Source organism: Dermacentor variabilis, chromosome 7 (genome assembly GCF_050947875.1).
Source record: "Dermacentor variabilis isolate Ectoservices chromosome 7, ASM5094787v1, whole genome shotgun sequence".
In the NCBI taxonomy this organism is placed as follows: domain Eukaryota; kingdom Metazoa; phylum Arthropoda; class Arachnida; order Ixodida; family Ixodidae; genus Dermacentor; species Dermacentor variabilis.
In genome coordinates, this window is record NC_134574.1 from 149,975,712 (window position 1) to 149,991,332 (window position 15,621).

General features: G+C 43.4%; 1 protein-coding gene across 1 annotated transcript in view; it reads right to left on the reverse strand.

Annotated features, from left to right (window-relative positions):
• Positions 1 to 4,251: 4,251 nt before the first annotated feature.
• Positions 4,252 to 15,621, reverse strand: part of LOC142588159 (nuclear RNA export factor 1-like) — a 40,409-nt gene continuing 29,039 nt past the window's right edge. Inside the window, exons 16-24 of the mRNA XM_075699659.1 lie at positions 14,410 to 14,450; positions 14,087 to 14,145; positions 13,452 to 13,567; positions 12,439 to 12,481; positions 11,349 to 11,421; positions 10,321 to 10,378; positions 7,011 to 7,141; positions 5,235 to 5,295; positions 4,252 to 4,497 (exon numbers count right to left, since the gene is read on the reverse strand). Of these exons, the coding sequence (XP_075555774.1) occupies positions 4,459 to 4,497; positions 5,235 to 5,295; positions 7,011 to 7,141; positions 10,321 to 10,378; positions 11,349 to 11,421; positions 12,439 to 12,481; positions 13,452 to 13,567; positions 14,087 to 14,145; positions 14,410 to 14,450 (621 nt within the window). The 3' untranslated portion in view covers positions 4,252 to 4,458. The remainder of the gene's footprint in view (positions 4,498 to 5,234; positions 5,296 to 7,010; positions 7,142 to 10,320; positions 10,379 to 11,348; positions 11,422 to 12,438; positions 12,482 to 13,451; positions 13,568 to 14,086; positions 14,146 to 14,409; positions 14,451 to 15,621) is intronic.

Consider the following 15,621-nt stretch of genomic DNA (forward strand, 5'->3'; position numbering starts at 1 on the left):
GTATGCACGGGCATTAAACGAGAAATGCTGTACAAGCGGAATCAATGTTCTTCAGTGAATTGGACCTTGTTGGGCCGCCAGTATAATCGGCTATAGCTTACCTTTCTTCCGCGAAAGCCAATTTGTGCATAATTATTTATTCATTTCGTAAATCAGCATTCGCACGGGTATTAAACGGGAAATGCTTTATAATCCGAACCAGTGATTTTCATTGAAGTAATTGGACCTTGTTGGACCGACAGTGTAATCGGCTGTAGGCTTACCTTTGTACTGCGAAAGCCAATTTGTGCATAATTATTTATTCATTTCGTAAATCAGCGTTCGCACGAGCACTAAACTGGAAATGCTGTATAAGCCGAACCAGTTATTTTCAATGAATTAATTGGACCTTGTTGGGCCGACAGTATAACGGGCTATAGGCTTACCTTTTTTCTGCAAAAGCCAATTTGCCCATAATTATTTATTCATATCGTAAATCAGCGTATGCACGGGCATTAAACGGGAAGTGCTGTACAAGCGGAACCAGTGCTTTTGAGCGAAGTTATTGGAGCTGGTTTCGCCGACAGTATAATGGGCTATAGGCTTACATTTGTTCAGCAAAAGCCAATTTGCGCGTAATTATTTATTCATCTCGTAAATCAGCGTATGCACGGGCACTAAGCGGGAAGCGCTGTACAAGCGGACCCAGTGATTTTCAGTAAATTGGCACTGGTTGTGCCGACAGTATAATGGGCTATAGGCTAACCTTTCCTATGCAAAAGCAAATTTGCGCACAATCATTTATTCATCGCGTAAATCGGCGTATGCATGGGTATTAAACAGGAAGTGCTGTACAATCGGAAGCAGTGCTTTTCAGAAAAGTAAATAGCCCTGCTTTTGCCGACAGTATAATGGCCTACAGGCTAACCTTTTGTCCGCAAAGGCGAATTTGCCCGTAATTATTTATTCACTGACAAATCGGTGTACGCGCAGTCATTAAATGGGAAGTATTGTACACGCGGAACCAGTGCTTTTCAGGTAAGTAATTGGATCTAGTTGTGCCGACAGTATAATGAGTCATGGTCACCTTTTTTCCTCAAAAGTCAAAAAAGCACAGAAAGTGATGTGCACGCGGAAGCAACGCCTTTTATTGCGATAGCAATTATATGGATAGTCTAGGCGAATTTTTTGCCACAGCCGTCGCCACGCGCGGTATGCTGCATATGCAACATAGCACGAGATGGGAGCCGACGATCGTGGCTCAATCAGGCGCGCGCGAGGAAGGAAAGCGGAGAGCAGGCGCGCCGTCTTCCGTTGCGGTAAAAGCCGTGGGGGGATGGGAGGGGGATGGCGGCGTTGCGCTCCGGCAGCAACTGCGTATTTCGCACCGGGCGCAAGGAGAACTGACGATACTGGCTCAATAAAGGCGCGCGAAATGGAGGATAGCGGGGAGGCAGAGCGGGAGGGAGCAACGGTGTACTTGGCGAGGTCGCGCGCGCCGTATATTGAAAGCGATCTGCAGACAGCTCATACGTTTACGCGTTTTGTCACGCTGCTCAGTGTGTGTTGAAGCGATGGACACTACGAAGGTGACATCGCTCGCTGCTGCCAGGCTTGCTCACGCTGGCGCTTTGACAGCAAGTGTCCGCGGTCGTGGAGTGTGATGTGTTCATCTTTTCCCGTCTGCGCCGACACCACGCTCGTTAATTCAGTTAGTAAACGATTGTTACCAAGATTATACGGCCGATAAAACTACTATCCTTATTTCCTATTGCTGTCTGTTAATTTGCTACCGCAATTGATGCTTCGCCTTTTCTGCAAAACAGCGACTTTTAGAGGAACGGTTGGACCTGGTTGGGTCGAGTGTAATGGGCTATAGGCTTACCTTTTTTTTCCCGCAATACTAATTTACACATGTCCCTTTATTCATGGCGTAAATCGACCTCATCAGGAACATTAGCAGCGTAAGTGCTGTACACACCGAACCAGCGCTTTTTTGAGAAGCGATTAGACCTGGTCGTTAAAAAATTATGGGGTTTAACGTGCCAAAACCACGATCTAATTATGAGGCACGCCGTAGTGGAGGACTCCGGAAATTTTGACCAGTAGGGGTTAACACGCACCTAAATCAAGGTACATAGGTCTTTCCGCATTTTGGCCCCATAGAAATGTGGCCACCGTGGCAGGGATTCGATCCCGTGACCTCGTGCTTAGCAGCACAACACCATGGCCACTAAGCAACCACGGCGGGTGACCTGGTTCTGCTGACGGTGTAAAGAACTATAGGCTCGTTAGACATGGGCATTTATTTACTTGGCACACTTCCAAGGCGCGAGGGCATTACAAGGAGTGGTAACAAATTTTTAGAGTAGGAGAAAAAAGAATAGTTATAGCAAGTAAAGAAAATATGTGCAGGGAAAGTACCGTATATGCCAAACCAGCGCTTTTCTGAGAGCCGATTGGACTTTGTTAGGTCGACCTATAATGGCCTATACGCGTAGTGCGTGCTCGCGGACGCACCACTGGTGCAACTATAAAAAAAAACACCCTGTACACTTAGCTCTTTACCTGTCATACTAATATTCTGAGTAATTGTAGTAAGACAAGGACCGACATAAGGTTATAACAACTCACGGTGCTGTCAATCGTGGGAGGTTGTTAGGTATATTAGTTCTTTCGTTTAAGCGACAGGCCCTGCTCGCTGACCCATTTAAAAAAAAAAAGGAGAAATAACTGTATTCACTTTTGCTGCACACTCATGATGCTGCACAGAGAAATACTTTTCATACTTGGCAACTTAAGGTTGCAGTGCAATTCTGTAAATATGAAATTTTGTGGCTTCGTCTTTAGTTCCCTACGTCCAGCTCAAAAATTAGGCATCTATGACAGGTCAGCGCACATTAGATGAAGTCTGTCTACTTAACACTGCTAGGTACAATGTACAGAATTGTAATATTTATTTTTATTGCCGAGTTAATGTTGCATACTGGAGATTCTTTTTGAACATTCTGGAATTTAAGAAATAATGTGCACCAGAAATGTTTGGAAATTTACGGAATTATTTTTACTGCCGCCTTTAAACCCCCAAAATAACAAAATTCGCGATGTAACAGTTTTTCGCCGCAAGTACAACTGTGTCATATTAGTGTGCAACTCATTTGAAATTTTTCTCCAAGTTTAACATGCAGGGCCAACCTACATTCTAGTACATACGGCAGATTTTAACTCTTACAAGCCTCATGAAAACCGTGCTGTGTTTGGCAAGAAAAGCAATTTAAATACTGAACTACCGGGTTTTACAAGCCAGAACCATGATACGATTATGACGCACACAGCACTGGTGAACTTCACATTAATTTTCATCACCTGGGTTCTACAATGTGCACCCAATGCTTGGCACGTGGGCGTGCTTGTATTCCGCCCCTGCGGAAATGCAGTCGCTGAGGCCGGTGATTTGATCTCGTGCCCTCGATCCTCACAGCGCATTGCCAAGGCCCCACTTTATGTCCCCCTCTCCTTCCCTAAGGCACTGAGTCACGCTCCCTAAAGGGCTGCAGAAAGAAGCGCCTCTCCCTCTTCAAAATCACACTCTCTCTCTATGCTACAACAGCAGGTGAGAAAAATTATCTCTCCTTTCCAACATATAATTAGATATGAGCGCCCGCATGAAGCTTTCCTTTAATACTAACCTGTTTGGCTGCACCTTAGCTACAATGACTGACAATACACAGTACCAACAATCGTCTGCAATTCATCATCATCATCAGCCTGGTTACGCCCACTGCAGGGCAAAGGCCTCTCCCACGCTTCTCCAACTACCCCGGTCATGTACTAATTGTGGTCATGTTGTCCCTGCAAACTTCTTAATCTCATCCGCCCACCTAACTTTCTGCCTCCCTCTGCTACGCTTCCCTTCCCTTGGAATCCATTCCGTAACTCTTAATGACCATCGGTTATCTTCCCTCCTCATTACGTGTTCTGCCCATTCCCATTTCTTTTTCTTGATTTCGATTAAGATATTAACTTGCGTTAGTTCGCTCACCCAATCTGCTCTTTTCTTATCCCTTATCGTTACACCTATCATTCTTCTTTCCATAGCTTGTTGCGTCGTCCTCAATTTAAGTAGAACCCTTTTCGTAAGCCTCCAGGTTTCTGCCCCGTACGCGAGTACTGGTACAGCTGTTATAAACTTTTCTCTTGAGGGATAATGGCAACCTGTGAGGGATTGCTCAGTAGTATTGCTCAGTAGTATTGATGACAATGACAAGGCAGTGTTCGGTGAGATGCATTTATTGTGGCACATGATCAGTTTTGCAGCTGCTCTTTTTTTTTTCTTAATCTTATGTACAAGAGTGACAAATGGTTACCGTTTGGTGGCTTATTATTTACATGACTAAAACAAAATACCTATTTACAGAAAATTAACAGCGGCTCCCCTGCACTTTATCACGAGGAACCCTGTTGGCCAAGATGCCGCGCTCAGCTTTGAAATGCCTCCGGGGGTATCGCTCCCCGAACCTGGAAAAAGAAAAAGCACGATGTGAAACATTTGTTGAGAAAGGCTTAACTTTGGCACAACTTTGACTACCCTATTCAACTACATATAATATGCAGGAATAATATCATTCGACAACTGCTGAGCTGTTTTAGTTGTCTGTTCCATTTCAGAAAGTTACACCCTATTAGTGCTAGAAGCAGAAAAATTAATTAAGGGCCATTACCCCTATGAAAATTACAGAAAATTGGTAAATAGTACATAAGGATTACATACATCTTGTTTCACACAATGTGTAAATCTATGTAATAACACAGATGCAGATGTGTAACGTGATGCTTTGCTATTTTAATTGCAAATTTTCAAAAAATCTCTTGCAAGAAAACTGGTGGCCAACTCGTAGAAAACAAAATTTAATAAAGCAAATAATAATAAAATAAAGCTGCCAGAACAAAGTTAATTAAATAGCGGTATGACACGGAATCAATGACTCGCCACAATCATATTTTATATATTTATAACTGCTTCTATGAGCCAATTGCATTACACAGTTGAGCATACGACAGGAAAAAACCTACGTTAGATCTGATATTCACTATAAATGCTATTTCCTGTGATATCAGCAAGAAAAAAAAAAAGAAATTTACTTTGTTATTCCCAATATTTCATTATATCAATGGCTCACTTTTAAGCAAGCAAGTCAATCATCTGCATCACAGTGGCAAACTTTGAGCCAGGAAAGAGACGTGTGGAAACTTACGCTGAGTTCGGTGAACACCGCGATTGCCTTCTGTAAGTTCCACTCATTTTGTTCCAGACACCTGTGGTGAAAAGAAAAGATTTTTGGGGACAAAAGTTACTTGAAGGAAAGCCAGAAGGTTTTGCCGAAAGATATAGCAAACCATTAGGTCACCTATTTTGGTCAATTTTAAAGACTAATTTAGGCCTACATGAAAGATGAAAGAAGGTCAGAAGACTTGTGCTTTAAACACGTGTGACAGTAAAAGATTCTAGTCACTCAAAAAAACTAGAGCAAGGCTGTTTGATCATGGGACTGCGCAAGGTGGTGGGTGTTATTGTTATGCGAGGAAAAAAGAAATTCATATTTTCAAGAGCAAAGTTGGAGGTGCATTTACAGTCGCCGACCGATTTTCCGGACTCCAAAAATTCGGACATGCCCGATTATACGGTCAGCTTCGCGGCACCGCCATTCTCCCCATAGACCATAATGTATAACAACTGCCGAAAGTTCGGACACCTTGCAACCTCTCGTCTGATTTTTCGGACGCTCCTGGGGCCAACTCGATCGAGGGCACCATGCACCGACTCTGACCGGCGCATAGTTCGACTTGCTGAACGCCATTTTTGTTTTGAACGGAGCTTCCCTGCTGCCCCACGAAGTGGCGCAATTTGTTTCTCTATGGTGGCGCTACTGGAAATCCCCGCTCATCATCATCATTTCTGCCTGGTTCGATAGAGTGGCCGTACAGCAGTTCCGGTTTCAGCTTAGTAAGCCATGTCAAGACAATCCAGCAGCTGATTTGTTTCTTTCGCGCACGACACTGCGAGCAGGCCACGTTTTTCATTTGTGCGACTGGTGTCGGCACGGTGGTGTTTGCTTTGTGTGCTGTGTCGAGGTTTCGGTGATCCAACGCGGCGTACGGAAACATCGCGTCAAGTGTCTAATGGCGCCGACAGTACCCGCGCAGACTGCGCTGGGGAATGCCGGCAAGCGGGTGCCGGGAGGCCTAAGATTTGTCGCCTTCCGATGTGCTCCCGAAAATGTTCTGCCGAGACCTGCGCAGTGGTTGCATTGCGATTCCGGACACCGTCTCATTTGACAGTTTCACAGGTGCTGACACTGCTGTACTGACATGCGCAGAACTCGACGACGGCGAGATCATTCGTCAGGTTGCTACTGCACCGCCGGACGATGACTCCGAGTCGGAAGATGACGCACCATGTGCTACGCTGCCGTCGCATGCGGAGCGTGCACAAGCAGCGACTGTGCTTCCACGAACCTCTCCGAGATTCAGGCTTATCTGATTGCGCGCAAATGTAACAGCGTGCAACAGCACACTAACGATTTCTTCAAGCCTACTGCCGAGCCCGAATAAGTGCGTGGAAATAAAGGATTTCATTTTTTTTTTCTTAATCTGCTTTTTCGGACACCTGTTTATTCGGACATTTCCGCAGTCCCCGTGAGGTCTGAATAAAGGTCAGCGACTGTATTATGCGAGTATACATGGCATCTTTCTATTTAATGTCGCTTTATGCTACCAAGTTGGTTATGCTGTCATGAACTTTTTGCAGGCATTTTTGTATGTGCACTAAATATACTGGGGGTGTTAAAAAGCACCATTAAGGCCACGACCATGAATGCCGGATATCCTTTCAACCGGACTTGTACGTGACAATTTTTTTTAATGTTCAGCACGCAAGAAATTTATTATTTGTGTTAGCTTGCATGTGTCAGCACTTCATCTTGTGCAACTTGTCGCCACTGCTTGCCCCACCATCAGCAACAAAAACTGACCTTTCCGCAAAGGCCCTGTTCATCCGCGTCTGGGTACACAGTTGCACGACTAGGCCGTCCCGCTCGTTCGTTGCAGCAGGGGCTGGCACGGGCGCAGGTGTCGGCGGTTCATTTTCCGGTGTGGGGTACGCCTGCAGAGACGGAAGCACAGAAGGTTCGCTGTAAACAACTGTCCATCATTCATCAGCCTGAAGGAGTAATGATACAGCATCTTCTTGTTTTTTTTTTCTCTGGCTGAGTTAAATAAAGGTTCAAAACCCTTTAAACTCTAGAAAAAAAGACTGGCAGGTATCAGAGTGCCTTAAATTACTATAACACATGTTCTTACAGCACAATTTCCATTCACACCACATTCGTATGATTGCTGTGATTGTTGTGTGACAGGCGAGTGCAAAAAAAAAAAAAAAACATGCACAGCACTTTTTTTTTAGATACAATCTTATCATAGTCTTATTGCAACACCACACCTGCCAGCCTGTGAACATTAGAATTTATAAAGATGATCATAATCTCGTCAACACCCACCCCCCCAAAAGAAAGGGGGGGTGGTGGTGAGCAATAGTTTATGCAGATCGCACCTGATACCAAGGATACACATACAACATACTTTCGGGTATAAAAGACTATTCTTCTCACTTAGTTTGGTCTGCTTATATTATCAGTGCAAACAATCACGCTTCTAGTGGACCTTGTTAATTCAGAACATCGGATAATTCGAACTCATCCTCTGGTCCCACCAGGCTTATGCATTAATTAATGCAATCAAACTATCGTTAAATTGGATATATTTGGCCACACATCGATTGCTTCGGACAAAACTCGGAGATCTGCAAGCACAGGGCGCTGCAAATGTGCAACGGAAAAAGAGTATGAGCAGCGTTCAACCGAAACGAAGCAGCAGAGACCGCGCTGCCTTAGTCAGCAGCAAAAACTGTACACGAATGATAGCAACGCCAGAACGCCCCGTGCCTGCCGTTTGTGTGCATAAGAGTTGGCCGCATGCCTCCATAGTTGCGTAGTCACCATCCATGATTGCATTGACAGAGACCCCAGTTTCGTTCGTGGTGCGTCTTCACAACCGCATAGTCGCTGTCTGTATTGCATCGATAGCAACCGCGCTTTTGTCTGCAGTTTTTGAATCAAACGGGAGTTTCGTTTTGGCTGTGTGCGTGCATCGGCCGCGTGCCTTCAACAGCGCAAAGTCACCATCAATGATCGCATCGATAGCGGCCGCGGTTTTGTCCACAGTGGTGGCGGCGAACAGTACCGTATTTACTTGCATAATGATCGCACATTTTTGTCAAATTGATATTGACGCAAATTCAGGGGTTTGATCATTATGCGGGTTAAATTCCCCGCGAAAAGCAAATTTTTTTTTTCATCCTGTGTTTACTGCGGGATGACAACAAGTCAACAAACAGGAGGCTGCTGCTGTAACAGTGCGGGACACCAAAACAAAAATGGCGGCCGGAGGAGCAAGCCGAACGTGCTGAATGTGATTTCTTTTTCTTCTCGTGATTACATTACGTGCATTGAAACAGTTTCTTCCATTATCCGTAATGAATAATATAGTTAATATCGGCAAGTTTGTGGCAATAACGTAGCCATGTCCACTTTGAGGGGACAGAAACAGATGGGCGTGCTTAGCTGCCAGTGACACAGAAACACATGGCGGGCGTGCTGCTGAAACTGCGACATTTGTCTTCACTACTATCCTAATACGGTATGTTTACGTGAAGGGTGGGCGAATACCTTATCTGCGTTACAAGCGTCTGTGTATGAATAGGCTACACTTCTAACATGTCAGTGTAAACGTGGCTACTACTGTTGCCGCTCGCGATTTGTTGCATGCCCACGAGTGCAGACGAGAAGAATCGAAAGGCGGCTTTTTTTTGTTGTTGTTGTAGAACACAACCATTATAAAGCCTACACATAATAAAGGCAAGTTTGGTTGTAGCTTTCTTTTTTTTTTTCATGCAAGTGCAGAATGTGATGAAAGTAATGAAATCGGCATCTGCTTAAGAATTTTTGGTGGGTGCAAACCGCTTGGTTTGTCTTGAAGAGTCGTTCGCATAGCATTCGACAGATGGTAATTGCGATCATTATTAGCTAGACTTGGCACACAACATATGGCTGTGGCAAGTTCGGGGTGCGATCATTATGAGAGTGCAATCATTATGCGAGTAAATACGGTAGTTTTGTTGTTACACAATGCAAAGATGTCGAGGCTGAAGAGCACTGGTTACATTATGGCGGACGGACAATCTGTTGGTGACCAGCTACTATAATCATCGCCACGGCCGTGCTGCAAAGGAAGTCGCGAGGCCTTTGCCGCTGTGAGCGCTAATCAGTCACGAGATGACAATTGCAGCTTCCACACTGCTTTTTGTGCAAAACAGAAACAGGATATGCCAATTCATTGAGTAAATAAAAACACGTTGCTTTCTTGATAACCTCATAATTCGACATTTGGGCAATTCAGACATTTCTTTCTGCCCCATGAAATCAGAATTAACGAGGTTTTGCTGTAGTTGCTACAACTTCAAAAACATGTACGTTAACAATAATTAGGGGTGTGCGAATATCAAAATTTTCAGATACGAATACTTAGCTTCGAATATCAAATAATGATATGCACATGCATTTATTAATAAGCAAGTTGGTTTAATTTGTTATGATGGAACAGTGCAATTGCATTGTCAATGTTGAAAAACTAGGCCAGTAAGTTGTTATACTAAAACATTGTGCATTTGGCTCGTGTTAACTTGGAAAACTTAGTAATTCCCACTAGCTGTTTTTACCAGCTTGCGCATTATTATACCGTATCAAATGCCCGTAAACATGGAGGCAGTTGACCAGTCATCCCTCACCGCACTTGCTGTCAAGCAATAAGCTTAACATTGAGGGTGGTGCTACCAAAAAAAAAAAAAAAAAAAGAAGTGCACCATTGCCATCTGTGAACCCGTGCCCCTTGCTACTGAGAAGCTGGCATTCCCGCAATATTTAGCCGTTTAGTGGCCAAGTGTACTTTACAGGCAGAATTTCTAGTAGCACGAAATTATCACAAAATCACCCCAATAATCTTAGGTTAGGTAAAAACAAATGCTAAGAACTGTCTTTGCTCTCGCACAGCCAGCAATACATCTGTTTTGATTTGAATATTTGTATCCAATGGAATGTCTACTTTTCGAATCCAATATGAATATTACAAATATACCTACTATTTGATAATATCCTAACTTTACGAATATTCGCACTCTAATATTAATACCCTCAGAAGTGACTACAATGTGCGAAAGAGCTCTCTCACCCTGATCTGATCCTCAGTCCCTCCCGTGACGAAGAGTGTCTCGTTTATGATGGAAAACCTGCAACGAAAAGAGCACACACTGTGAAGGTCCTTTGAAGGCTGTTTTAAAGCTGAAGATGAAGGTAAAGTCCACAAGAACAATCAGACATCTCTCCCAATGAAACTGTCAGCTTTGTTATGGTTTACTAGCTAATAGAGGTATGCAAATAACTCTTGAGGCCGAATCGAATAGGAATTGAATAGTGCAAAAAAGTGAATCCAACGTTGAATAATTTTTGTGCAACTTTAGAATAAACAGCCACCTTCACTCTGTGAATTTCTGTCATAAAATGAAATCTGCAGTTCCCACTTGTTTATACACACAGATGGTAGCTATTTGTTACCATACCCAAGACACTCCCGTAAAATGTGAACGATTGTGATTTAGAAGGAAAAACCTGGCTCAGAGAGATGTAGTGTGCTTCACTATGCAACTTCTTAAGTTTTATTTTTACTACGACTGCTGGAAAGAAGACTTCCATAGAAACTTTCTTCTGAGTCAACTTACAAGTCTTGCTACTCTTGTTCTAGGGTAGACATAACAATAAGATTGGATTCCTTGAATTGTGCAGGAGCCACTGATACCCTGGTTAGCAAATTTTGAGGAACCAACTTTTTTTGCTAACTTTTCCGAAAAATTGAGCTAAGGGAAGTTTTCACAAAATCAGAACCAAATAAAATAAATAAAAATGCAATGCATATTTTAAATTACAACATTAAATTCACACTATCTACCGCTTTCCAGATCCATATCTTGAAGAACTAAGAAAATAAAATTCCGTCTAGACGGGGCGGGCATTGTGCGGCACACCACAGCGTTTGCCACTAGTGTATTTGTCCCCCCCCCCCCCCCCCCCCCCAGCTCCCAACTCTCCTCTTAAAACGTGCCAGCATCTCCTAAATATGAGGTAATAGATTGAGAGAGAAAAAAATAAAAATAATGTGTGTTCAAAAGGCAACCCGGCTCCTTCTTCCCATTAATGACTTACCCTGCCCCCTGGGGAACAACGAAGAAGGTCCTTGTGAAACTTTTTACCGGTGGTACGATGAGACCTTTGCTCACTGGAGAGACAGTAAAGAAAGAGAATGCAAACACAATCAGTGACAGGAGAGATAGCACCATAACAGCAATGCAAATTTGAGTGCTTTTAAACCCTGGGTGACAAAGGCACAGCAGCCATTTCCTGTTTTGAAATAATCTAGGCAAGGGAGCGATGTGTACCGCATAGCAACCGACAGCACATTAAGCATCGCAACTCTTTGCAGTGGACACACCCACGTCACCATCAAACACACGGATTGTTTTGAAATCAAACAGTAGCACTGCCCCATAGACTGACAGCCAAGAGTCATCACCATATCGTTAACTTAACTGCTGAACACATTCCTCTTTCAGGAGTCTCTGAATCCTCCCCGTCCAGCGCAAACTGAACCCCAGTCTGCATCCTCCAATTTCCAAACTTCACCCAATTCTGCGCTTCTCCCAACCTAGTTTTCCCTGCCTTGGTAACCATTCTGTCACTGTCAAAGGCCATTAGTTATTTTCTCTATGCATTACCTGACCTCCTCACCTCTAGTTAATTTGAACCAGATTGTAATCTACCCACGCATGATCCCTACACTATGCCACTGCACAAAAATATCCCGAAGTGAACGATGACACATCAACTGACATGGGTGCAATCTGCAGGCGACGACGCTATCTTGCCTCTGACCACTATGTCTGCCTAAAACGGTCTAGTTAGATGCCACTTCTTGAAATGTCAGTTTTCTTAGCTGCTACACATGGATTAATTTGCAGCTTTTCTTCTCTAGTCACCCCTTAACACTGCGAATATGTGACAAAAATAAAACTCCTTAACTGATAACAGCAGGACGTTGGCTTCTCTAACGCAATTCTAGGCTGATTAAACGAACATGACAGAGCTGCACTTTTGATGTGCACCTGCAGTTCAACAAAGAGCAAGTCCTGCTAAGACAAGATTGACAGCAGATAAGAAATACTGTTTGTTACTGTCGGAACCTATCACATTTACCATTACAAGTTAAGGACTGCGAATAAGACGGGGAGGCACTCACCGACCCTCAGGATTCCAAACACCGTAAAGCACATCAAGGTTGGCTGCAAAATGGAGTAAATGTTTGTAAGACACAAGAGATCAGTCACAATTTCTTGCTGCAGTGCAACCAGTAAAATGCTGCAAAAATAAAAAAAGTGCAGCAATGTTGCAGTTACTAGGTGCTATGGCTTAGAAACAAGAATGCACGACCAAATCTAACGTGTAGCCTGACTGAAGTCCTATGCATTACAAGAGCTCCCAAGATAACAATTTCTGCAATATACTCGCAAGGACATTAGAAGGCATGGTACAAGCCAATGATGCTCGTTATTAAGCCAATAATAAGTGAAGCAGTATTAGTAAATCTTGCTTCTGTATCGAGCATCATTGGGTCTCGCCACGGCAGGCAACGCTGTAGATACAGTAGTACATAAGTAGTGTGGTTCACACAGCGATTTCACAGGGAAGCTGTTTTTGATCTGCGACACCTTGTACGAAATGGCTTCGTGTATATTACAAATGCAACCTGCGGGCACAAGGTCAAGTCAAATCACATATTTGTGCGTTTTCGTGTTTTCAGTATGTGATGCACTATAACATGGTTGCGAGCGCAAGCACTGCACAGTGACCACTGGTTGTAGAAACACCCCCATCTACTCGTTCAATGGTAAATAGGTTCAAATCTATGATGCCTTCCACGTAATATAGCATCATATTTTGCAACACCATAGCCGGAGACTTATTGTTACATGACACATACCTGCGTCTTTCTTTCCCACGTGATACATAGGCTGGGACTGCAAGCAGTGAGACTAGTCTCTCTAGCCTTCGTAGTGTTGGCTGCCATGTACAAGCAAAGTACATAACAAAAAAGGCAATGTCCCCCCCAAATTGGACCTACACTGGTGCAACACTGGATGGTGTTGGCCCTATAGTGAGCCAACTTACATTGGTACTTAGATATGACAAGGCCAGAGAGGCCTACAAGAAAAGAAAAATAACTATAAAGCTTACAAAGCCAGAAGGACATACCGTCACGAGAGGAATGTCGACGGTGAAAGAGCTAGGGTCGTGCCGAGTCTCGGGCAGCTGGTTGAGAAGAGACACGATGTTGACCCGCCCTGTCTTGAGCTTTTCACGTCTAGACTCTGGAAGACGAAACAGTTCCCAGAAAATTCAGAAGGAACCAAATTTAAAACAGAAAAATAAAATAAATAAGAAAGCTCCAAGCAAGCAACAGGGCTCCCAACAATAAGTATGCACAATTATCACCAGAGCAGCGGATTTTGCCACCTTCTGTCAAGCATTGCAACACATAGGCAATGAAAACTTCACTGTTTCACACTTTCAAGAAAACAAGCGAGGAGACACCAATAAAAGCACAGAGCTGCAGAATGTCAGCTGGTACACTGTTGTTGTTCACTGCATATCGGCTTTAGAATGCTGCATTATTATAATTTCTTTTTCAAGGACACCAATGAGCTGTTGTTTACGACTTGCTGAATACAAACTATGTGTTCTAGTTTCGTAGTGCACATAAGACCAGGAGGACACACAGGAGGAACGCACACATGTGCAGTACAGCACACACATGCGTGCGCCTCTCACGTCATTATTTTCTCTACACCCCTCCATACCACAACTAATCACTAATCTGTGCTACATACCAAGGTTTGTGACCTTCATGATGTTTCTGCTGTCTCTTGTGAATTCCCTGGCATCAGTCCTGGAAAAGATAGAAAGCAAACACTTGAGCTGAGAGAGAGAGAGCGAGAGAGATAACTACAAATTGTTACGTGCTCGCTTTTAAGCTTTGACCATCAGGCTGAGTCACCTTTAGCCTAACTTCTTTTGTGCAATTGCAGACACCGAAATAAAACTATCATACTAATGTCAAATTTATTCAGCGTGACACTTGAGCAGCACGATACCTGCCGGAAGCCATCTTTGTATCTAAGAAAACTGTGACAGGAAAGAAAGAAAAACTTACTTTGTTTGCGGGAGTTTTGTAGAGCTCATGGAGAAGATGGCCTGAAACGACGACACAAAGAATGTGATAAGTGAGAAGAGCCAGGGAAACCTGGTGCCACGATTTTAGAGCAACAACTAGGGGTGTGCAAATACAGTGGAACCCTGCTGATACGTTCTGCGCTGTTGCATTCTCCCGGCTGTCCAGTTGTGCTTTCGTGTTCCCAATCTACGTCAGCCCGACTCCTACATATTATGTTCCCCATTTCATACATCGCCATTCTGCAATGTTCCCGCATCTTACGTTGCATATGAACTCATTACAATAGGGCCACATTATGCAGCAAACAGGTGCAAAATATTCCAGTGTAGCATATTAAGAGTGAAGGGGCCACTTTCACTGTGTCCCTTAATCATACACATGTCGTACCCGATCAAAGAACAAGTGCTGAGAGGCCTAATAATGGTATTGGCATCCATTCAGCTCTGTTCGTGACTTTGGAGAGGCAATTTGTGCCCTTTGGTAATTATTATGCTTTCCCAGCTGTTATTTTTTTTTTCCACGGTTTCTTGGTAAATCTATCAACAGGTATCTACTGCATCTAGACCAAATCACATATGAATCGGATAATGCTAGAAGCAAATCAAACTGAATACTTTTTTTTTAGTAATTCTTAAATATATATAAGTACTATTCTGACCACTGATATAAAACGGTCTTCACATCCTAGCATTTTCACAACATTATCGAGTTTGTCATTACATTGCATATTATTAAGTGTTGTTTATCAAGAGCCCACATGGGGCGTTAGCAGCAGATAAGCAGTTTATTTTCATACTCTGAACTCACTGGCAAGTGTGAATGTTATTATTGGTTTAGCCGGAAAAGTCTGTCTCCCTGAGTGCTGTAGCATGCTGCCCTACATAACTCCTAGTGTTTTAAGGCTGCAGGGATGACACTGATTGCAGTTTTGCAACAATTTTATGCTTGACTGTGCACAAGTGGCAATTTGAAATGTAATATATCAGAAAAATATTAATATTTACGAACAGTGACAATTAGATTCAAAGACCGAATTGAACAAGGAAATAACGGATTTGTAATGCAAAGTTATGAATATTTGTGCGCCCCGAGTAACAACCACACAAAGCTAGGGTCATTATTGGCACCAGCGATTCTTTGAGGTAACCACATAAGGGTTTAGTGGCTAGTTGACTGCTCCTAATTAAGTGT